The sequence below is a fragment of the Panthera uncia genome, assembly GCF_023721935.1.
Source record: "Panthera uncia isolate 11264 chromosome B2 unlocalized genomic scaffold, Puncia_PCG_1.0 HiC_scaffold_25, whole genome shotgun sequence".
NCBI lineage: Eukaryota > Metazoa > Chordata > Mammalia > Carnivora > Felidae > Panthera > Panthera uncia.
This window is the reverse complement of record NW_026057581.1, coordinates 23,630,325-23,655,251: the sequence shown is the minus strand read 5'-3', so window position 1 is coordinate 23,655,251 and position 24,927 is coordinate 23,630,325. Positions and strand designations below refer to the sequence as shown.

Genomic DNA, 24,927 nt, shown 5'->3' with positions numbered 1-24,927 from the left:
TAACTCAGAGGACTGCTAGGTTGATACTTGAAAATGTTCGTTGCAATGATATTTGTCACAGTGTTTGACGTGGAATCCCGATTTAAGAAAATAATTATTTATTCATGCCTGGCTTAATTTCCCAAAAAAATGTAAGGCTCCTAACACAAACACATGCAATAAAGTTAACACTTGCATTACGGAAATAGGAAAATGGGGCAAAAGACAAATGAAGGCAGGAAAGTTCAGAAGGAATTAGGAAAGAGGCCAGAGTTTAAAGCTCAGCCTGACAGGCCCATCACGCACATGCTAGATTACAGTCTAAGCTTTTTAGAGCTCCCTAGAAGCCAGTGGACAGAGAGAGACTCACACATATCAGTGGCTGAAATATTATGGCTCATTGGTCAAACCTGGCCCACTTTCTGTTTCAGTAAGTGAATTTTTGTTGGCACACAGCCACACCTACTCATTTACATATTATTTATGGTTGTTTTCAAGATACAGTGGCAGAGTCCAGTGGCTGCAACAGAGACCTGCAAAATCTGAAGTATTTACTATCTGGCCCTTTACAGAAAAAAGTCTGAAGATGACCAGGTTATATGATTCTGTGCACAGCAGTTTCCTGGGACAAGCACACCCAAGCATGGTTCTGTAGTGGCAGAGAACTTTCTACTTTAAAGCGCTCACTGTGTAATCTCATGAAAACACATCCTTCGCTTCATTTTCCACAGTAAACACAACAACAGGTTTTGCAGGGCGGATGGCATGATGTCACCACACACGTCAGTGAAACCATTCCACGTGAGGCTGAAACAATGCAGGTCAGGAGAATTGGTCTCCTGCTTTGGCTTCATTCAGGGAGAGTCGTACAGATGGCAAGTGCCTCCCCACCCTCCTCGCTTATCATGGGCAGACATGGCCAATGGCTCCAGGTGGTTTCGCCTAGTGTCCTCCGAAGGCTTCTCTGAGTTCTCTGGCAGCCTCAGCCATCCACTAGCGATTGGCATTCAAGGTACATTGGTATGCCATCTTTGTTTTCTGAGTTTTCCATTAACACTCCCTCTCTGAGTCTGAGAAGTACCGGGATGGTGAGATGGAGGAAATGCTCCTGAGCAGAGCCATTCTATTCTGCCTCTCACGGCATGCGTGAGGATGCACCGGGCTGATGTCCTCCTGAGAGAACCTGGAGCTTGGCAAGGACGGCTGCCTAAAGGGGAAAACCCATCACGCCTGCACATGTGTGGGGCAGGCGAGCATCTGAGAGCAGGGCCAGGGGCTCTCCTCCAGAAAACAGAGCAAGGAACCTCCTCCTCTCCACAGACCACAGGGTGGATAGGGCCAAACACTGGCACTGGCATTTTGTCCGCAAATGTTCAAGCCTGATGCCCATGTTGTTTGCTCAAAGAAACAAAACCTCCAAACAGCCATCACCCAGACCCACTGACCTTGAATGCACATATTCCTAAAGAAACCCTCCCTGCCAGAAGCAAGGGTTCCAAAATAAATGCAAATAAAAACTGGCAATGGTGATTTCTAAGAAAGTAAAATTCAGTTGAGTGTTGGAAGAGGAAGACAGAACCTGCCTGCTGTGGATCTGGAAGAATACATCTGTCACCTTTTCTATGCTCATTCCTCCTTTGTGACTGTAAGACTATGTTATAAAGTGATTCTATTTCTATTCTCTACAATAGGGAGCAAAAATTCAGGTTACCCAAAAGTGCTACTGAGTCTAATATACAAATCTAAGAAAATCAAAACTATAGGGCATTGCCACTTGATGTGATTCCTACCCATGTTGTCAAAAGGAAAGAAACAGGCAAAATACGTTATAACTCATTTTACATCGTCCCTAACAGATCTTTCCACAAGGTAATTAGAAAGTATAAAACCAGGAAATAAGTAAAACATCAATGCCTAAAACCTTCCTCCTCCCTGTGAGTTTGCAGCTGTATCTCAACTACAAAGAGGTGACATATAACCACATCTGACAAGGGAATTAATACAGCCAACGAGCATGATAGGTCAGTGCAGGACATTTTTCTTCACCCTAAAAAGAGCAAATACTAACAAATGCTACCATTTGCTCTTCAAATACCAATGCTGAGGGTTCAAGTCCAGATTACACAAGGCCACATCTGGACACGACAGAATGTGGAAAATTTGGACTCCATATAACCCTTGAGAAAAAAAGTAAGAAACACTCTCAAAGAGCCAATCAGAATGCTGAGCCTAGACCAACCAACAGTGGGACTCAGTGTGCTGTTCCAGAACTAAGTTCAGGAATGCCCAATTATGCACTGGATTTGGAAGTACACAGAATGTCAACACAGAAGGTTCTGGAGGAAAGCAAAAGCCCCTCCATATCAGGAGCGGGCTGACCCCCACTCCTCCAAGCAATTGTGTGACCCTCCACGTCCTCTCATGAGCCCTGAGCTCAAGCTGGAAATCAGAACGGAGTGTTGGATGACATTGCCTGAGAAAACTTTTCCAGAACAGTTGAGGCCACTAAAGTTTGTGCTTCCAAAAGACTGTCATCCCAAACCACCAGCACGCAGGGCGCCCTGCCCATAACCTCACAGGCAGCAGCAATTACTTTTACTAATTTTTTCAAGACAGTTGTGAAGGCTCTTACTTACGTAATGCATACAAGGTAAGAATTATCCCAGCCAGGCAGAATCCTTCAAAGAACCTGAGTGTGCTGAACATTGTCACATTCACTGACAGTGCCACAGTTAGTCCGAAGATCAGAATGAAGATGATGGAAAAAAGCAGCACAGGCCGCCGGCCAACCCTGCATATGGAGAGGGAAAAAATTAGGAATCATCATTAAACAGGATGAATGCTAGATGCTGAAACCCTGTGTCCAGCCGGTGCTCTACAGATGTTGATCTGTACTCACTACAGTAAAAGGCTTTGTAGTGTCTACACCAACTTCGTAGATCTAGGGGTCGCTCAGGAGACATTCAGCCCAAACCCTTGTTTTGTACATAAGGGGACAGAGGTCAAACAGTTACTGAACAGAATTGAGACAGGGACTCCATTCCTGTTGGCAAGTCTGTTTCTAAGTATGTAGGAGGATGACTCAAGGCAAGAGTAACAAAATCAATAGTAACTCCCCAAACACAAACCTCGACACACCCAGCATAAAATGTGCTGAGAAATCGCTGACCTTTGGATTTGGCTCCAAAGTCAACATGGACACTGAGCTGAGTGGCTTCATTTCCTTTTTCTGGGATGTTAAGTTGTCCTACCTGACCTCAGGTACATGCGGCCTATCAGAATCAGGGCCCTGATGGCTGCTGGCTTGTTTTTTTTAAGGGATCACAAGCTAAACTAGGACAGGCTGAACTTTAAATAAGGAGTGTGGACCTGAAAGTGAAGCCTACTAGGCAGCAAGGCGGGGGTGGGGGGAGGGTGGCAGGGGTGGGGGGAGTGCGGGGGTGGGCGGTGGTGGTGGTAGAAAGAACCCAGCCCACTGTGTTTCTGAAAAGGGCAGCACAAACACTAGGTTGGCGGGCTACAGAGTGGGCTCCTGCAAGATCGGTGACCGCTAGGCGGCAATGTGCTTCTAGGTGGGGCTGGCAGGACAGTAGGGGTGGTCCCAGGGAAAGGGAAGTCACTAGTTCTCCATTCTTCCAGTGCTACCTTTCCATCTTTTCCTTCATCCACTCATTAGGAAAAAAACCAAAAAACAAAACCAAACTCTCCATCACACAAATTAACATAAATATAATCGGCTTGAACTAGCTCACAGTCTAGCTCACAGAAAAACTGGATAGTGGACTATCTGCCAAGGGGAAAAAAAATCTACGCCTGGCACCCCAAACACCTAAAGAGTTGCTGAATGGCTTAAGCTCGCCTAGACATCCTTGTGACAGTCTTATGACCAATAAAAACAGAAAGTAGATTCACAGCCTAGGGCTCAGGATGAGAATAGGGAAATGACTGAAAGTGAATGCAAGATTTCCTTTTAAGGTGCTGGAAATGTTTGACACTTAGAATGTGGTGATGGTTGTATAACTCTGTAAAGATACTAATATTCATTGAGTTATACACTTAAACTGAGTGAGTTTTATGGTATATAAATTACCTCTCAATAAAGCTATTAAGAAAAAAACAATACTCTGTAATGCATATCCTTGTCGATGAAAGAAATGGATGTAATTTCAAGAAAATTTGGGGGAGGGAACTCGAGGAAACAATTTCATCCATAATTTCTTAGGCTTCTAACCATCCCCATTAGTCACACTAGTTTAATGAAATGAAGCCAAGGCCATGAACTCAATGCCAATGTAAGTCAACTATCTTGTCAAGAGTTTTTAGCCATTACGTCCCTTTGACTGGTGCTGGGGTCATTAAGCCCTTGTTGCGTAAGACTCTATACGTAGTTTTATCCAAACCCAATTCATTTAAAGAAATAAATTTAGAATATGGCTTAGTTGGTCTCCTGAAATGAAGGAAAACAAAGATGAGATCTACCTTCCCCATTTTTATTTCCCTTTACTCCCCTTGTTTGTAAAGTGGGGATAACAGTCTGACTTCACAGCATCGAGATCATTAAGAGATGGCAGATACAAGGCACAATGTGTAGCACAGACCAAACGGTTAAATGTTTAGCTTGTATGATTCCTTCCTACACATCTACATCCCAGCTGCCCACCAAACATGGTTTGCCCTGTTCCAATACTTTAGAAAAGACCCTGATTTTTTTTTTTTTAACTTGTAGAAACTATTCTAAATCTCTCCATCCCAAATGGTTGCTAAAATCATGAAGTAAAAATTATTTTTAGGAACTCTGGGGCAAACATGGTCTTTGAAAGCAGACACCCTGGTCTTGAATCCAGGCTCACCGCTTAGAAACTATGTGATCTTGGGAAAGACTAAGCTTGTTCAAACGGGCCTTGAGTTTTCTTTAGGAGGGACCAGTTAATGCCGACCTAAGGGGGCTACTGTCAGGTGGGGATATGTGATTCTGTAAGCGTTCAACAACTGTTACAATCGCTGGAGTTTTAGTGTGAACTGGCTCCATCCAGAGCAGGATCCTGCTCAGAGATGTCTGACAAAACTACACTCCTAAGTCTGTAATGCAGAGGGGGCACCTAAGGGGGGGGCAGAAGAGTGGCCCTCAAGGATGTCCACGTCCTACTCCTCAGAACATGTGAATATGCTACCTTTCATGGCAAAAGTGCTCTACAGATGCAAATACGATTAAAGACCCTGAGACGAGGTGGTGATTCGTTCAGGTGGATCCAGTCTAAGTACATGGAGACCCTCTTCTGGCTGTAGGGAGCCAGAGAGATATCAGCGTGAACAGGACCTGATTGCCATTGCTGGCTTTGAGGCTAGAAAAGGGGCCACAAGCCAAGAAATGTGGGCAGTTTCTGGAAGCTGGAAAAAGCACAGGAAAGGATTACTTCCTGGGGCCTCCAGAAAGAAATGCAACTCTGTTGGCACCTAGAATTTAGCCTTCCATGAACTGCAGACCTGTGAGTTCATTAACTGAAGCTACCAAGTGCGTGGTAATTCGTCACAGCAGCCATTGAGAAGTAATACAGGCTCTCAATAGGGAACAGATGCCCCACTCAAAATGAGTGAGTTGAGGAGATTTTAATAAAGGGATTATTTGCAAAAGGCTGGGCAGGCTGTAAGAGAAATTTGGGTCTGCTAGCAGAAGGGGGATAAAGGGGAAGATGGTCTGGGAACCCAGAGAGAGAGGTGCCATGTGGAGGGGCTCCTAATGGGAGGCAGCTAGCCTCTGATAGCCCTGCAGAGACCCAGCTGGGGACAAAAACATCCTGCCTCACTATCATCTCTCCTTCAGACCTCTAGCTGGTACTCTCTCCCCATGGCCAGGTTCAGCCAAGAGCTAGAGGGCAAGGGGTCCTCTGGTGCAGTCTAGAGAGGCCAGGGCCCAGGACCCAGGGCCCAGTGCCAGCTGGAGACCATGTAGAGGGCTCGTGGAGGGAAGCGTGCTCAATATCCAGCAACAGAACCAACCACGGAAGGAAGGGAGCTCATCTAGCAAGAACAGTGACTGGGCTACTCCCTTTCAAACGTCTCAACTAACACATTACAGGACAGTATATAATGTATATCCCCAAACAAGATTTGTGTGGAAAATGATACCTTTTTAAAGAAAAAGGTGTACTGGGGTGTCTGGCTGGCTCAGCCAGTAAAGCATTTGACTCTTGATCTCAGGGTTGTAAGTTCAAGTCCCACATTGGGTCTAGAGATGACTTTAAAAAAAAAAAAAGTGTATTCCTGAATTTCATTATATGCTGACTTCAGTCTTAGAAAGCTTAACCTAGGACTTGGTCAACTTCCCTATGTAGCCATGAAACGGGTGCTAGCAGCTGTGAAGTTTGAAGTTCCCTCTAAATGTGCTTATTTCCTTTCAGCAAGGCTCTAGCAGGGAGTAAAAGGCCAAAAATAAATTATAATAAATACAGGGTGGAAAACACCAAACTTTCAAGCTGGAACTGAGGCCCTCTCAAGATGTTCAAGAACCACAGCACAAAGCAGCCTGGCCTGGCTCTCCGGGCACCCCTCGCCCACTCACCCCAGACTTTGGAAAAGCAACCGCAAGAGACGTGGCTTTGCAGCATGAGGCTCTGGCTATTTGCAAAAGGAGACCTCCAAACTCCTCTGCCTTTTGTCCCCAGGCCTGGTGTGTGATCAGGGATGCCAAACAGCGGGTATGTGCCAGAGGTAAGAAATCACAAAAACAACTTCTAAACAGTTGAAGCCATTACAGACTGATCCATTAATAGAAGTCCATGTTTACTTTCCCATTATATAATTGAATAAGGACACTCAAACCTCAGCCAACTCTGCAGTTTTTAGAAAGAAGTGACATGGATTATATTAGTATATCTTCCTCATCTATTTCAACGCAGATCACTGGGAAACAAAAGTCCTTGTGGTGAAAATATTGGGATTACAGTATGTTCCAAATTAGTAACCGTTTACTCTGAAAACCTATACGCTCAAGTATTTGGTTAAAAAAACCCTACGCTCCTCCCACTTCCCCACTCCTCCCCATGACCATGTCAAAAAAAACCCTCAAGGGGGCTGTAGTATAGGTTTTCAGAGGTCACTGACAGCTTCTCTGTTACTGTTCCCAGGGAACTTGTCCTTAAGAAGCATTTACAAATGCTGATTAAGCAAATTCTGAACACACAGGAAGTCACATTACCTGTGAATGCAAGGAACTCCCAAATAGATGTTTGCTTTTGGAAAGAAATTTCCAGAACATGGAAGTGCTTTTGGAACCCCTCTGGGCCCCACCTGCTGCTCTATTGCTCCCCTGCCCCCCTCCAGCCTCTTGCTGGATGGCCTCAACCAGCTGTGTCAGCTAACCAGGGTACAGGAACAGTGCAGAGCAAAGCCACGATGTCAGGAGTCTGCTCCATATCACTCTTAGCCCTTATTACATCACTGGGTCCAAGAAGTCCCTATTCACAAAAAGTCCCTTTAAAAACAAAACAATGTCAAGAGTGGGAGAACAGCTACCCCACACCTCTCTCCTAGAGCAGTCCCATTACTGGACAACCCTGTCACCATTGGGCAATGCTGCTCAGATGTGTGCTCACTGCTGTCCTTGTGACCACATGGTGCCTTAAATAAAAGTGCTGTAGCATGCTTGTGAAGAGGCAGGCTCTAGAGCCACTGGGCTTTCGCTCAAATCCAGCTTGAAAAGCTGAGTAAACCTGGGATTTTACTTAGACTTCTGTGCTAAGTAAAGCACTATAAAACAAAGATAATAAATAGTATCTACCTAACAGGGGTGCTCTGAGGATGGGATATTTTAATGCATAGAAATATTTAGCACAGTGCCTGGCAATAATAATCAGTGTTAGCTGCTAATATTGTTGCTATCATCATCATTATCATCATCATTATAATTCTCTTCACTACTCCTCTCCATCTTTCTAACCTTCTCACTTTATCATGAACCACACACTTTGCTCCAGGCACTAAGAACTCCTTACCCACCCAAGTAAAGCATATTCATTCTCACCTCTGGTCACCACCCTTCCTCCACCTGCAAATATCCATCCATTATCCAAATGCTGTCTACCTTACAAGATCCACCTTCCCCATGGACCCTGCAGAGGTGTCTCCTGGCCAAGCCAACTGTAAAGAACTGTGCCTCTCTGAAATCTGCATGGTATTTGGAAATGTCATCAGCCTACCCATTCAAATCATGTGGGTGGACTTTCTAGCTCCTCCTCTCCCCATTTTTTGATGCATCTCATACACCTCCTCAGAGCCCAGCCCACAGAGCCCTGAACCTATGCCCTCAAACTCTTCCCAACTCAACAATAAACATCAGGAGCAGATGGGGCTGCAAGTTGCATGCAGGTTTTGCTAGACTTAGCAGCTAGCAAATTGCAATGACTTTAAATTCTCACTTCAAAAGGGTCTGTTGTATGCACTGGCCAATCCTTTTGGTTCTGGATTCTCCAGGTGATGGCTTCAGCCCTCTGCACCAGCACCAACACCAGGGCAGAGAAAAAACCTAGTTACAGTAAGCTAACACTGACCATTCTTCTTTAGCCAGCAAAGGCTTGCTGTGGCTTCCAAAGGTTCGTGCACACGGCATGTTGGTACTCACCAGTCAGCAATGCATCCAGTTATTAGGTAGCCAAAGATTAATCCAACCAGTAAGGAGAACTTAGCGATATGGACCTTCCAGGCATTATCACACACAAGATCCCACTAGAGAGGGGCAAATAGAAAATAAATCAGAGAGAAACATACACAGATGCCAGTTGTAGTTAATCATAAGGGCAATATAACAACTACAGTAAGGATCATGACACCATTTGGAGCACCAAGTCACACATCCCATGAAGAGTCCCTTCCATGTGTTTGAAAATCCAACAATGAGAAATAGAATTTGCCCACAAAAGGCAGTGTAATGTTTTAGTCCAGGACAGACCATAAAAGTCTGCAGGGAGCACCCCATGAAATGTGGGGGCACATGCTCTTCTGTGCCAGCTACTTGGGGACATAACCTGAGGGAGAGGAAGCAGCTAGGAGGCTGGGCACCAACACCCCTTCTCACCCACAGAGCTGTCACATGCGCAGGGAGGGAAGGCCCTGTCAACTTTTTGCAAGAGGTATCACAACATGAGAAAATTAAAGGCAACTTCTGTGTTTCCATCCTCCAAACCTCCCCTGTGCTTTATAAGCAGTCTTAAAAATATTTAATATTTAATGTTGAAATATCAACTAACAAAACATTCTCACTTTTTCCCTTGTAAGTGTCCCTTATGCTTTCCCTTATTCCATTCTAAGGCTATCTGCTTAGAGAAGAGAGAGAAAGCCAATCAATTGGTAAATACAGCATTTAGATGCTTTTTACAATTCCATTTTATTATTTAATAAAAAATAAAACAAGTCTCCAAAGTTTTTGTTGTCCTTTTGCAAAATCAGAAGAGAAAACCATGTTTGTTCCCTGGAGGTGATGTGTGTCCAAGTGGAAGACATGTGAGGAGGACACAGCGTTCAAATCCACAAATATCTGGGCCCCAGGAGCAAACCAGCAGGATCTCCGCTGGTGACGCTATGAAGGCTGTGGCCCCCACCCCACATCACCCCATTGATGTCCTCCTTCTGGCACAAAGAAGTGGCTAAAGAACATCAGGTCAGTGGAGATGGAGAGATGCACAACAAGGCAGGGGAGCTGGCCATGTCAGAAGTTCTGGAAGCAGAAATGGGAATTTGTTGGGGTGAAACCTGATCTTAGCTGTGTCTTACTCAGTACCTCCCACTGCCCCCTTTTCTGTCCATCTTGAGACCCGGATGGCAAGCTCTGGTCCTGCCCCCCCGTTTCCAAACTTCTGGAAAGCCTGAGGGAGCCTCCCTAGGAACTCTTAGGTGTGGGTCTCAACTTCAACAGACTTTGGGAAAAGCCAAGCTTCTGCACCTGCCATTGCAGAGTAGAGCACTGGGCCTAGACAAAGCAGGAAGGCAGCCACTTGTCACACTGTTCCATGACTCCTTGGGACACACATTTGTTCCCTGATGCCCCCAAGGCATGTTCGACTTTCCAGAGACCTTGGAGAGAATAAATTTCTCTTCTACCCCATCTGTTTGCAGAGTGATGTCCAATGCCAGGCTCAGGAAGAAAGGGAATGCAAGCACAGACCACACAGGCCTTGTCAACAAAGGATGGTTTGTGCTTGGTTCTTGTCGGGATTTATTCAGGTGTTTGGGAGCGGGGCACTGCTGCTTGCACAGAATCTCATCATTAAGAATTGAGATACATTAGGGAGTGAATTTCCTCCTGTGTCTACTCCAGTGGTCTTCAAACTGTGCTCCAGCAACCAGCAACCTCAGCATCACCTGGGAACATGTTGGAAATGCAAATTCTTGGGCCTCACCCCAGACCCATTGAATGAGAACTCCTGGAGTGAATCACAGGAATGTAGTTTACAAGCCTTCCAGGCAATTCTGATTCCTGCTTAAGTCTGAGAACCAATGGCCAGCCCTGTCCTGCCATTTCCCTGTCATTTTGAGGTTGGTGAATGAGCTTCGAAGTCCAAGGCTGGGGTTTAATCAACTCACCAAAGGCAGGATGCAGCCAAAAACTGCACATACGACAGTATTGTCTATTATCTTGTACTGCAAATGAAGGAATGTAAAACTAGATTTAAGTGGGCTTTTTGGAGGCAAATCTGGAAAACCAATATTCATGTATATATTGTTTCCAGGAATAAATATATTTAAAAAAATTTTTTTAACGTTTTATTATTTATTTTTGAGAGAGAAAAAGAGTGCACAAGCAGGGGAGGGGCAGAGAGAGAGGGAGATACAGAATTTGGAGCAGGCTCCAGGCTCTGAGCTGTCAGGGCAGAGCTGGACATGGGGCTTGAACTTACGAACTGTGAGATCATGACCTGAGCAAAGTCGGACATTTAACTGACTGAGCCACCCAGGTACCCCTGGAGTAAATATATATTTTAATAATAAACACCTTTCAAGGTGCAACCCATCTTCAGAAATACAGGTTCTGCTTTATAATGTGAGTTACGGCATCATAACTGTGTGTGTATATTTGGTTTCTCCGGCTAGGTTTATATATTCTGAAACCATTTCTGAATTGTTTTCTCTCCTCTCTGCCCAGCACAGATCCTGCCCACAGAGCAATTGATTCCAAGACTAAGAGCTACGTCTATAACCACACCTGGCCAATCTGAAGAGGAGGTGCCTACAACACCTGTAATCATTAATGTCCCAATCACGTCAGATTGTCCTGCACCTCAGCATGGCACATTCTTGGCAGGAGTGCCTCCTGGTCCCAGGCTGCTGTTGAGGAGGAGGGCACCAGCTGCTGGCTCTGGGGCAAAGAATCACTGGCTTATGTCTCCACACAAACTTCCCATTGATGAGTTTATTTGAGGTTAAGTGACGCAAAAGAGTACATTATGCTTATATTAGATGGCCAGGAGACAAAAGAGATTTTAATGAAAACATTCAGGGAGACGGGGGTAATGCCAATACTGTTGTGAGCTCAGCCACCTGAGCAATAATGGTACCCAGCTGAGGGCAGCCACAACCCCACTTAGTTGCTACCTAATAAGACTTTCCATGGTTACCTAACACAACTTGTATCAATTAACAATGCTGGAATGAAAGAAAACACAGTTGAGAGAGACAGAACTGCTCCCACGGCCAGTAAGGAAAGAAAGCCTGCCTAGAAGTGTCGGCCAGCATGGTTGTTCTCAGCTTGGGGTAGGGGGTCAGGGAACCCAGCGGGTGCCCTGACCCCCTCCAATTAGGCACAAGACTAGACAACTTCTCTGAGACAATAAGCAAACTGCCTCCAGACTCCCCAAGATAAGGTGTCTCATTCCTGGGGATCTGTCTGTAACACCACCCCTGGGGCACATTCCAGAAGCTGGGTAGGGTGGGGCTGAGGGAATCCATGGAGATGGCATCCCTTCCTTTGACTTCTACTTCTAGGATGGACAAAAGTAACTGGAAGACAAAATGTGTTCAGATACAGTAATATCTCCAAAAGAATTTCAGAAGCACGAGGAAGCTTTGAGATCACCTTTCTCTTGAAATATGTTCACACCAACTCTTGATAAAATAGAGCAATTAGTCATTTCGCTAAGCAAGGACTAAGAGACTTTTTTTTTTTAACATTTATTTATTTTTGAGACAGAGAGAGACAGAGCATGAACAGGGGAGGGGCAGAGAGAGAGGGAGACACAGAATCTGAAACAGGCTCCGGGCTCTGAGCTGTCAGCACAGAGCCCGACGCGGGGCTCGAACTCACGGACCGCGAGATCATGACCTGAGCCGAAGTCGGACGCTTAACCGACCAAGCCACCCAGGCGCCCCAAGAGACTTTTAAAAATCTAAAATGTATGTAGTATCTGGGTGGCTCAGTCGGTTGAGTGTCTGGCTCTTGGTTTTCAGCTCAGGTCATGATCTCATGGTTCCATGAGTTCGAGCCCTGCGTCGGGCTCTGCGCTGATGCTACAGAGAGCCTGCTTGGGATTCTCTCTCTCTCTCTCTCTCTCTCTCTCTGTCTCTCTGTCTCTCTCTCTCTCTCTCTGTCTCTCAAAATAAACAAATAGACTTTTAAAAAGAATCTAAAATGTACTTTGTCCCTGACATTAGTCTCTACACCCTTTGCCTGCCACCAAAACAATCACAGAATCCAGAGGATTCTCCCTTTCAAACATATCCTGCCCCCATCCCCCACACTCCGTCTTCACTATGGCCAACCTGACTGACCTGGACTTGGTAGGGATGCACTCATCATTCTGGTGTGTGTTCTGCAATGTGAGCTGGGAGGCTAAAAACAAACCACTTCCGGACTCCCTTCCAGCTAAGGTTTCAGCAGTGATTTAGGTTCTGTCAATCAGCTGCACACCCTAAAATAACTTCCAGTACACAACCCAGACCTAATTTGGGGGATCACTTGCATTAGGAAGAGTGTGCAGTGGGGGTAAGTGGCCCATCCATTCTGCTGTTCAGATCTAGCAGTGCTCCATCTGGAGGTGGCTCAGGTGTAATCGTGAGCCAGCAGTTGGACAGTGACCTCCTGATTCTTTAGCCTCCTCACTGGGCGGGCCAGTTCTAGGGAGTTGTTCTAGGAAACCTTCTGGAGGCCCAGCCTACAGCTGCTCCTGCAATTTAGTGAGCACTGTTTCCCTGTATTTGATCCCTACTCCCTAACACCTAGAGTAGTTTCTGTTATCTGCAAATTGAACCAAAGAGCCTGATTAAACTTCCTTGGCACGAGTTGGCAGGGTGAGGACAGGATGTGGGCCATGTCACCATCCTCCCTTCCTGAACTAATACAAGCGTCTCCATGCATTAACTCTGGCCTCCCTCAAATCCATTCCCTACAGAACAATGAAAACAATCCTCTAATTAAGCATGTTAACACTTCATCAGCAGGTTTAACACGACCATAAAAGCGTTAAAGTCATGGCCCCGTTTCATAATCTTAGGCTTGCTTTCTTTGCCATTGTTCCCAAACCAGGGACATTCTATGGAGATGCCTCATGATGCTTGCCAGCCATGACTAAATGGTGAGACAGCTGACCCTAAAAAGTGTTCTCAATTTTAGCTGCACATGTTCTGTTTAAAAAAAAAAAAAAAAAGGCAGAGGTTGTGGAAAATCTGGCAGACTGTTTTTCTATCTATATATTTTAAGGATAAGCTCAAAGAAAAGAAATAAAATTTGCATTATTTTCAAAGGAATCATCTAATTGCTTGACTTGCCAGAGTAGAAAAATATTCATCAAGGAAACTAATGAAATTTCTAAAGAAGATGCAAAATCAATGGGAGGTAAGAAAAGCAATCTTATTTTCGGTAATAATAAATCCTATGATAAAGTAAATGTAAAACAAGAACATGAAAATATTGGAAGAAAACAGATTACTTCTTCAATTTTGAAATGGAGATGAAATCTCTAAAAATTAAGGGAGAAAAAAAAAAGTACCTAAGGAAAGAACTGACAGATTTTATAACACTTTAACCCTTACTACTTAATTACTATTCATTTATTTACTATGATTTAAATTATGTAAATTATTGCTTATTTATTATTTGAAACTTCCATGGGTTAAAAATACCATAAACAAAATTATAAAGATCTAAATTTGTCAAATATATTAGGGGATCAGAGTATGCCGTTCCAAAATATGCCATGTTGGCATAAAGATTATTTTGAGCTGAAGGCAAATGAGAGTCAACATATACAAAAAGAAGCCTTCTCACAGCTTCTTTTATCTGATTAAAAGCAGAAACTTCTGAGAAATGAGGACTGCTATAAATCCCCTCTCCTGGGAAGTTTTATGGCCATGAACAAGACAGAAAGTCTGCACAGAAATGGGTCTGCAAACAAAACTCACTACAGGGAACCTTATCTTCCATGAGTTTCCCCACATTATTTATCTTCCCAGATTTGCCTCCCTTGACAGCCAAACCCCCTTTTCCTTTGTCTTGTCACTTCTCTAAAAATTTACTGTACTTTGTTCAGAATTTGTATAAGCTCAGATTCTAACACCCCTTTGAGTTACTATCACTGAGTTTCTCCTGTGTGTTTTCACACTGCATATGTTCATAAACTCTGTTTTTCTCTTGTTCATCAACCTTTTGCCAGTCTAATTTCCAGGGCCCCAGACACAGAACCTAGGAGGGTAGAGGGAAAAGTGTATTTTACAATATCCAAAGAGTTAATATCCTTAATATTTAATAAGCATTTACATAACAATATAGACTAATACTCCAACTAGAAATGGGTCAAGCACTCAATTAACAAAATATGAAACAAATGGTTAAAAAACATTTGAGAAATACTCAATTCCTCTAATGAAAATCAAAGCACAACACTTTGATTCAAAAAAAAATTTTTTTTTTTTTAATTTCTTAAAGATGTAGGAGAAACACCAAGGTGCAAATCTGTGCTAGGAATGTAAACTAGACCCTGTTTCCAGAAGGCAGTTTAACAATACACATCACGTTACTTTAAACAGTGTGCACTCTACCCCAGTAATTCCCTTTCTTGGAACTTTTTCCCAAGGAAATTATCAGAGATACCCACAGAGGTCTCAGTGCAATGATGTTCACTGATTGTTAACCTATAAAAATAAAAAATGGGAACTTGACTAAATGTTCAATACTATAGTCATTAAAATTTTGCTTCTGATATATACAATGAAATATTACTCAGCCATAAAAAAAGAATGAGATCTTGCCATTTGTGATGACACAGATGGACACAGAGGGCCCCATACTAACTGAAATAAGTCAGACAAATACCATATAATTGCACTTACATGTGGAATCTAGAAAATGAAATAAGTTTCAAAACAAAACAAACAAAAACAGACTCATAAATACGGAGAAAACACTGGTGGTTTCTCATTTTGTTTTGTTTCAAACAAAAACAAAAACAGACTCATAAATACGGAGAAAACACTGGTGGTTGCCAGAGGGGATGGGGTAGGGGATGGGTGAAATAAGTAAAGGGGATTAAGAGGTACAAACTTCCAGGTAGAAAGTTTCACCTGGATGAAATGTACAGCATAAGGAATACAGCCAATAAATATTGTAATAATGTTGTATGATGACAGATGGTAACATACTTACAGTGATGAGTACTGCATAATGTAGAGACTTGTTGAGTCACTATGTTGGATTCCTGAAACTAATGTAACACCATGTGTCAGTTAAAACAAAATCTGCCTTGGGGCACCTGGGTGGCTCAGTCAGTTAAGCTTCTGACTCTTGATTTCAGCTCAGGTCATGATCTCATGGTGAGATCAAGCCCCGCGATGGGCTCTGTACTGACAGCGCAGCCTGCTTGGGATTGTCTCTCTCCCTCTCTGCCTCTCTCCAACTCATGTGTGCATGCGCTCTCGCTCTCTCTCTCAAAATAAATAAAATTCAAAACACCCATTAAAACAAAATTTGCCTTTGAAAACTAATGATTGAGAAAAATGCTCATGATGTAATGGTATGAAAAAAACTCAGAATAAAAAAGAACCCAGTGAATAGAAGAGATATTTAAGTATGTAGGGAAAATTATTAGAAGGTATTCCAAACTATTAAAGTGATTATCTCTGGAGGGCTGAATTAAGACTGAGCTTTATTTTTGATTTTATTCTTTCCTTGACTTTCTCAAACTTTCTACAATGAATCTATGAACGTTATAATGACAGAAAAAATACAGTAAATATAATGTAAACTCCCACAATGGTAGGCAGAAATGGTGGTGGTGAGGGTAAGACAAAAATCATTAAAAATTAAAAATAACACCCAAAAACCTTGCCACCTTTTCAGGGATGTGCATTTTAACACAATCTAAAAACTCAAGCCTACAGGAAGCTGGTGTGGAAACTGACTTAAAACCAGATCTTCAGGGCCTAAAGATTGCTTATGTTAATGCTCACTGACTAAAGCAAAGGCATATTTCTTACAAATGGGAAAAAGAAAATTTTCTCCAAGCTCATCTCTTGTAGTGATGAGCTCGCTCCATTAGAAGCCACATGCTTTCACCCATCACTCTACAAGTCCTCTGTTCTAAAGCTGAGGACAGTCTGTTGAGATAAAAGGAAACATTTCTGTTCAGCACTACAAAGGGGATAATGCCACTTAAAATTTCAAAAGCTTAAATAAAATAAAACTCCTAACTGAGCTGTAGGAATTTAGAGAGATATAAGGTCAGCATTCTTCTGCCACCGTTTTTTCTCCCTAAAGTAGCATTCTAGCAGCTTCTCATGAACCACTGGTTTATAGACCATAGATCTGCCATTTCCACATTTCTTAATTGGAGACCATAGAAATGGGCAAGTGCGCACACACCCGTCCACCTGCAAGATCAGTCATGGACGCACACACTCTACGTGAGCAATCTGACGAAGCACATTAGCTACAATCAGCTTGACATTTAGGCAGCCTCTTCTACCCTGTGTTTTTAAATAATTTTTTAGTCTAGCAGTACATGGATTTTTTTTTTCCCTAAAAGACTCCATCAAAATTCAAAATATACTGCATGTCCTGAAAACCCCAAATTGCTCTCTGCTTTTTGCCTCTAAGCTCACCCTCCAATTCTAGGAGATTCACTGCCAACAGTAGCCAACACAACTGACAATTAAAGTTGGCATCCTTGCAAGCTTCCTTATATGACATAATAAACACCCTTGCCAGGTACTCTGGGTTTTTTTGTTTTTTGTTTTTTTAGTTTTGTTTCTCTGTCTTTCATTAATTGCTACTGAAATTGCTCTTTAACTTTCTTTTTTTTTTTTTCTTAACTTAGTGCCAAAAAACCAAGGCATGTTGAAGGAAACAGTTGCACAAAAATCTATTGCAAGCCCGTTCATGCTAGATATAAGACACACTTCAACTAGAAATCCTTCATTCCCAGTCATTTGCAGGACACCCAATCCAGAACCAAGGCATTAAAGTTGATTATGTTTCTTAAACTTCACACAGCCCCATTTATGATTAATGTAGTAATTTTGGATTCATTCTAACCCTCATGCAGGGATCTCTATCTCGTTTCTTCATTTCTTTTTCCAATGACAACTCTTACTGCCTGCCACTTCCTGCTGTCACGTTCTCAGGAAGAGAAATGAAAACTGCAATGCTTTAGTTATTGATATTGGGGGCTTCCCTGGTTCTTCCTGAATTTGACCATTTTTTAAAGGGCTAGAAATACAAAACTGTGATCGAAGAGAATTTTAAAAGTAAACAGAAAAATAACCACCTGAACAGGCCCTTACTAGTCAATGTAGGATCATCTATGGGAGACACTGATTTTCCTTTACTTTTTCTTAAAGGAAATAAAGACATGTATTGTTCTCAGCAGAGGTTTACATTACGGAATATTCTTATTCATTTGGTTTAATGCCCCCTTTGGCATTTGGGGAAACTGTATCTATATCCCACAAGGCAATGAGATTATAAATAAGTAATGCCCTTCTACCAACCAAAACCTTGGAGAGTCTTTCCAAATTCCAAAATGCATATTTTACTAATGGCCCTCACCAGCTACCCTTATAAAGGGAAATTAAGAGTAAGGCCTATAAATTAAAGAGGCCTATTGCAAAGCCAGAAAGAAAGAAAGAAAAACCTCCACAGTCCTAGGCATTAAACAGGAGGAACTATTAATGCCCTGAGTGAAATCAACACACAGGCTCCTTAGCACACTAATTCATATTTAAGTAACTGGAAGACTTTTAACTTGAAAAATTAAAAAGTTGCTTCATATGTTACTAGAGGATATCTTTTAGTATGACACAATGCCTGAGCAAAACTGGACTGTAACATTAACATTTAAAATAGCTCCACTAATTCTGGAAGGAGCCAAGTATGGGAAACTTTTGACAGTTGGATCAGGGAACCTTTGGAATGAGAAGAATTTGATGAGCCAGGTGATCATAGAAGAATTCAGAGGCAGAAGGAAAATCATCTTTCGTTTGCTGAAAACAAATGCCTCAATCCCATCCTACTGCCTGACTTAACACAGCCCTGTTAAGTTCTCTGTATGACCTGAGCTGCCCCTCCCCTCCAATTCACATGCCTGCCCCACCTGCCTGCCAACCCCTGGCATGATCCAGCCATACCAAAGCACCCGCCATGTCCCCAAAAGCCTCGTGGTCCTCGCCTGCATTGCTCTTCTGCACCTGCCTCACAATATCCACATACACCCCAATTTTTTGGGCTCAATGCCCATCTGAAGGACAAAACTCATTTCAGCCAATGATATACAATGACATTGTATATCACCAGTGCATTGTAGTGTGCTGACTTTCTGTACTGCTTGCATTGTTTTCTTTCAATGAGCATGCATTATCTTTGTAAGCACGCAATTAAATGAACAGGGAGAGGGGTACAAAATTACAAAGATTCAAATGAACACATTTCCATAGGTCTATCAAGTTCAATAAACTCAATTGAGGGTGTCTCTTGTTCCTGTACTGGATCAGAGACCCCTTCTCCTATTCTATGATATTCTGTATCACGACAAACATGCAGACTATGTAACATGCATATTGTAATCACCTATTGTTTACAAGTTTTTCTTTACTAGCTCAGGGATCAGCAAACTACAGCCTGCAGGCCAAGTACGGCCCTGCCACTTGACTTGTAAATAAAATTTTATTGGAACACAGCCACACTCATTCATTTACATATTGTCTCTGACTGCTTAGGCGTTTCCACTGCTTATGCAGGGTTAGGTAGTTACAATAGAGACCATAAGGCCTGCAAAGCTGAAAATATTTATTATTTGGCCCTTCACAGTTAAAACTTGCCAACCCCAGAACTAAACTGTGAGTCCCTGCAAGAAAGGGACCATGTCTTATTTCTATAACCCTAATCTCTAAGCTAATGTCTGGAAGGGGGGATATGCAAAGCCGCATCCTCACCCAGGAGCTCCCACTCCCAGAATTTCTTTGTATTTGCTTGTGTTCACTGAACCATGCATCTTCTACTCTTCCCCCGACCGTGACTGTAGTTCTTCAAATATAATTTAATTTAAATAATTAATACATAATTATTATACAAAATTTATATAGGCAATATAGTTTTAAATGTTTCCGCTTACCTTTCCACTATTAGCAACTTACCTCCAGGGAAAGTTAATTCTAGTTTTATTACAAAAACCAAGAGAATATTCAATATATGAGAAATTTTTCTTAAAACAATAAAGAACTCTCTAATAGAATAAATATCTATTCTAAATTAGGCATTGTTTTAAGAAGAAAGGAACTAACATTTGTTAACTACCATAGTCTAGCACTCTGCAAGCTGCTGTGACCAGCCTCTCTCATTCGGATATCACAACGATCCTACAACACAGGTATCATTATCAGTGTGCCCATTTTACAGATGAAGAAACCAAGGCTAAGAGACGTGAAGCAACTAGTCTGAGGTCAAATGGATCTTTAAGAGAAGATAAGAAATCCATGTCTGATGAAAACTACTATCCTTTCCCCCAATAAACTCAAAGAAATAGCTCTAGTTCATGCAAATAAAAACAACTCCCTGGTTTGTATTACACAGGTTATAAAAATTTTTTTAATGTTTATTTATTTTTGAGAGAGAGAGAGACAGAGTGCGAGTGGGGGAGGGTCAGAGAGAGAGGGAGACACAGAATCTGAAGCGGCCTCCAGGCTCTGAGCTGTCAGCACAGAGCCTGATGCAGGGCTCAAACTCACAAACGGTGAGATCAGACCTGAGCCAAATGCTTAATCGACTGAGCCACTCAGGAGCCCCAATTGTCATAGGTTATACAGCTTTGGTGTTGCTGGGTATGCAACACTTCGTGGACACAGAAGCAAAGCATTATAGTGGAAGTAGGACAGGCTTTGGTGTTATTTCGTTGTTACAGTGACGGAACCAAAGTAACTTAGAAAGTGCCTGTGAATAGCAGGTGTTTCATAAATGGTAACTGTTAAAAATAAGAATATCACAGTATCTTTAGTATTCATAGAAAAATTTTAGCACCAAAGTGCTGGGAAAAGTCAAGGTCAGCATTTTAATGGAGACCAAATTTTGGGCTTCCTGTCGAATGGCTATCTTTTTTATAATATAGTATGAACCAGAGTAGTTGAGAAGCTATCCCAGCTTTTCTTCTGTTTCAACTCTGCTCTATGCATCTTGAAAGGGCGTGAATATTAGGTGAAAAGGTCTCTTCGAACAAGGATGTTTTTGCTTTGTCTGACTCGGACTGGAAAGCAGTACCACCTTTTCCACGAAGACAGCCAACACAGACCTGCTGAGGACAACGTGCACAGAGCCCGCAGGCTGCACCTGGCCTGTGCCCTGGCCCACGTTACTGCACACAACAAATGGTCTAACTAGAGGACAGCACAAGTCGTTGAATTTTTACCATTTTTGTCTTCATTGCACTTGGGCTGAGCTGTTTGTCATCACCCCCGAGGAGGAGCATCATAGGAGGAACAAGAACACTGGAAGAATGAAACCTAACCCAACATGAGGGCTGAGCCCAGGGTCCAGATGTGACTGTTGGGAGGTGGTGTCATGTCTGGGAGGCACAGATTCTGCATCAGATGCACCTGAATTTTGATTCTCTTGTTGCCCCAGATAGTCGTGTGACCATGGGAAGTAATTTCACCTCTAGTGGCTTGAGTTTCAACATCTATGATAGGGCAGTCACAAAACCTACACTGTAGGTTTGTTCTGAGTCAATAACATAAAGAATGTGCCTCGCGTAGTCACTGGTACAAGGTGAGGATCACTCATTAATTCTGTCATTTAAGCAGCTCCTTGGGGGCTGATGTCTGTTGATAAGTAACACCTGAATGTGAGAATAATTAAGCTATTTTCAAAAAGGGTTTTGATATTTCGAGTCTGTGTTACTCACATAGGCTTACCCCTAATGGATCCAAATGAAGGGGTATCTTACTGGCTGTATATACTAGCTAGTTGCCAGAACAGAAGGTGGGAGAGGCCAGTAAAGAAGCTGCCCCCCGAGGGGAGAGCTGTGCTCACGGCTGGGGAGGGACCATCAGGAGAAGGGGCACAGCTCTGCACAGGGTTTCTACCTGCTCTCCAAGTCCCCGCCAGATCTCAGGATGCAATGCCCTTCACTTTGACCTCATCAGCAGCAACAGCTCCATTTCCCAGCCTCCACAGTCATTCAGTAAAAATACTATTTCTCTGATCAAAAAGAGAAAAAGCAGCAGACAACACTATTCTACCCAAAGCCACGTTTATATTTTTTCCCCCCTGAACTATTAATCTTCTACAAACACTGTGCCGAGCTGGCAACGTGACAGCAAAATGTGACTATGCACTTTGTCTCCTCAGATGCCCGGGGCTGGGCGGGGAGGGTGTTAACATGCAGACACAGCCCATGGGCACGGGGAGCAGTAGGGGGGCTGCCCTGCCCCAGGAAAGGGCCCTTTACCTTCCACTTTGGATGCCTCTGACACCCTGGGCACAAGTTCACTGGCAGACAGTTCTCTAAGATTCTGCTTCAAATAAAACTCAAAAGCATCCTGAAGTCAAAGCCAGAATCATCTCGCTGGGGGCCCTGCTTCCTACCATGAATCCATTCTCCTGAGGACAGATCCCAGGAGCCCACGTGGGCCTAGCCAGATGTATGGGAGAAGGAAATGGAGAATGTGCTAGGTGTTCTGAATCTCACCAAGAGCAGAAAGAGTTACAAGGGACCCTTTCAAGCCAACATAGCTGCAAAGTTATAAGACCATGGCTTCCAGGTGGTTTCCCAGTGGCCCTCCAATGTGGCTTTTCTGGATGTCCTCAGCCCACCCAATGCTGCAGGTGGTCAGAATTATATCGTATTTAATGCTGATGACAGGCCTGGAGGGGCTAGCTCCAGAGAGGACATCCTTCTGCTGCTAATGGACTAGAATTAAGTTACAGGACCCGAGAACTTGTCTCGAGGAGCCCCTTCCAGTGAACACAATAAACAGCTGTTCTGATCCCAGTGAGCCTCAGAAAACCATGGGGTTTCTGCTATAGTGCTAACTGCAATCATTATCTGGATGAACTTGGCCTGGCTTAGCTAAGCCAGGGCATCTGAATTCCATCCCAGCCCTAAGGCATGCTCTGAAAAGGTTCAGTTCATACAATCCAAATTCATATTCTCCATTAACCACAGGGGCGCCTAGGTGGCTCAGGCAGTTAAGCGGCTGGCTTCAGCTCAGGTCATGATCTCACAGTTGGTGAGTTCAAGCCCCACATCGGGCTCTGTGCTGTCAGCTTGGGGATCTGCCCCACCCCCACTTGCATCTCAAAAATAAACATTAAGAAAAAAAAAAACTATTCTCCATTAACCACTGATTCAACAGAGCAGCTTTTACAAAGCTTGTCCACACATTAGGTCCTCCCCACTCCTCCTCTCTCTAAGGCAGACAGGAAGCAAACGATGAGATAAAGTGAATGGTCCATAAACAAAACCCTGCCCCTGGACTGTGCTCCCATGTGTGGCTGCATCTTTAAAACCCATTCACCTCTGAGTCAGCATTTAAAGCATTTTCTCAAGGCAGCATGCCTGAAAAATCACCAGGAAATGTTCATTTCAAAAAGGAGATGGACGGTCACATAATTTGTGGTGACATCCAGTTAAATGAAGTGCAGCTGGGGTCTCATTTGCCGGGTCTGTCAGAGCCTTGACTATGTTCACATGCATCATGAATCCTGAAGGGTGGGATCTACACATGGCATTTCCCAAACTTATTTGACCTTGGAAACCCTCTCCCCCTTCAAAGGGTGTGTTTTTGGACTGCAGCATTCGAGAGATGTTGGCCATGTGTTTTCTGTTTGCCCTTCATGACATACTACTCTCTGATCACAATGTGAATTACAACATGACAATTCTTGGATTTTAAGGCTAGAGTGAAGGAGCCCCGTCAACTCCAGCAAGCCACGTGTGGGGAGGCGGGGCGCTAATCACATGACTCGAGGGCCACTGAAAGCAAGCATAGGGATTTGTTTTCCCTCCTTTTGGTCAGAGAAAATAAAAATGATAACTATTTTCCTCTGTCTTTGCAAGAGATCATAAAAGATCACCGATAACAGATGGACAAACATGAAATACTCTTAGGAAATGATATGCAAAAGGTCAACCACCACAAGAGACAATCAGCTGTGTAAAATCCAGCCTCCTCCAAAAGCAACGTGACTGCCCTTGTGCGTCCCTGCTTCCCTCGAAGGAGGACACCCCCTCACCAGCCCACAACCGGTTGCGTGTACTCTGTAGGAAACTGCACACACTCTCTCATTCTTTTAAAAGTCGTCTACACCAAAGAAGTGAGATGGGGACGGAGCTTCAGTTGGGCAAGATGAAGTTCTGGAGAAGCATGGTGATGATGGATGTACAACAGTGTGAGCATTACTGCCGCTGAACTCTACACTTAAAAATGGCTAAGATGGTGAATTTTATGTGTATTTTACCACCATTAAGAAAACAATTTTTGTTGGTGTATTTTCAAGTCTTAGCTTCAACTGTTCACTGTATTCCAGTGCTGCTAATGACAAACTCAAGATGTGGGACGGGGATGTGGGCTCACCAGTGTTCCATGTAACTCACGCACAGACAGCATTATCGCTTTGAAGAGAGCCCCCAATTAAGATCTTAGCAGAGTATAGTGGTGCAACCACTTCCTTCCTGTGTATCATCAGTCCTGTGGATTCTAACACCAAGGAAAATCTGCAAGGTCCGGACCCCTCTGCATGGCACCCTCTTGCCACTGGAGTGACTATATCTTGCAGGGAGATACCTTTTCCCCTCAAACTTGCCCATGGATGAACGGTGGAAAGGAAAATCCCCCACAATAAAGGAAGAGTGACCGCACCTTCCTGTGTCACATTGTCACCCGTGCCCCTCAACCTTCACCATCAACCTCACACAACGTTCCAGGCAGGTTACCCCAAGCTCTTAGGGCCGGCCCTCAACATAAGCAGTTTTACTTTTTCCTTCAGGCCCACCAGGAGCTCATCTGCGTGTTGCAGAGTACGGCACAGCTTCAGTGTTTAATGACCATGTACTGCTCACCTACAGGGTGCCACACCCCAGGGGAATAACACTGTCCTGGCTCTGAAGAGTTGAAAGTCTAAGAATGGAAAATGGCCACAAATAAGAATGACAACTCTGAGAAATGAAGGGCCTTATGGTGGATGTGTATTAGATGCCTGAGCAGTGCATCAGGGGGGTCTAAGTTTCCATTTCTCATCATGACTTCTTTGTGGGAACCTTCCAAGCCTTGGGCATGTATGGGGCTATGGGTGAGCAGAAAGCTGCACTAGAAGACGGCAGAAGCATGGGGAAGAAAGGAGACCCACACCTGGGCCTGACATGGGGCAGGAAGGAGACCCACACCTGGGCCCGACACGGAGTTAGAACGAGGGTGGGGACAAGCAAGGGGGCGAATCCTGCGGGGGGGGCCTCCCACACCATGTTACAGAGCTGAAATTGA

At 43.6% G+C, this 24,927-nt stretch overlaps 1 protein-coding gene across 5 annotated transcripts in view; it reads right to left on the bottom strand.

Annotated features, from left to right (window-relative positions):
- The window catches only part of SLC22A23 (solute carrier family 22 member 23), a 181,943-nt gene that overhangs the window by 132,101 nt on the left and 24,915 nt on the right, over nt 1–24,927 (bottom strand). For 2 of the 5 annotated variants that reach the window (XM_049655095.1, XM_049655097.1), the window contains exons 2-3: nt 8,597–8,700; nt 2,616–2,770 (exon numbers count right to left, since the gene is read on the bottom strand). In XM_049655095.1, coding sequence (XP_049511052.1) covers nt 2,616–2,770; nt 8,597–8,700 — 259 coding nt within the window. Of the gene's footprint in view, nt 1–2,615; nt 2,771–8,596; nt 8,701–10,554; nt 12,120–24,927 lie in introns of those variants that run through there. The other 3 variants (XM_049655098.1, XM_049655099.1, XM_049655096.1) reach the window with 2 other exon arrangements.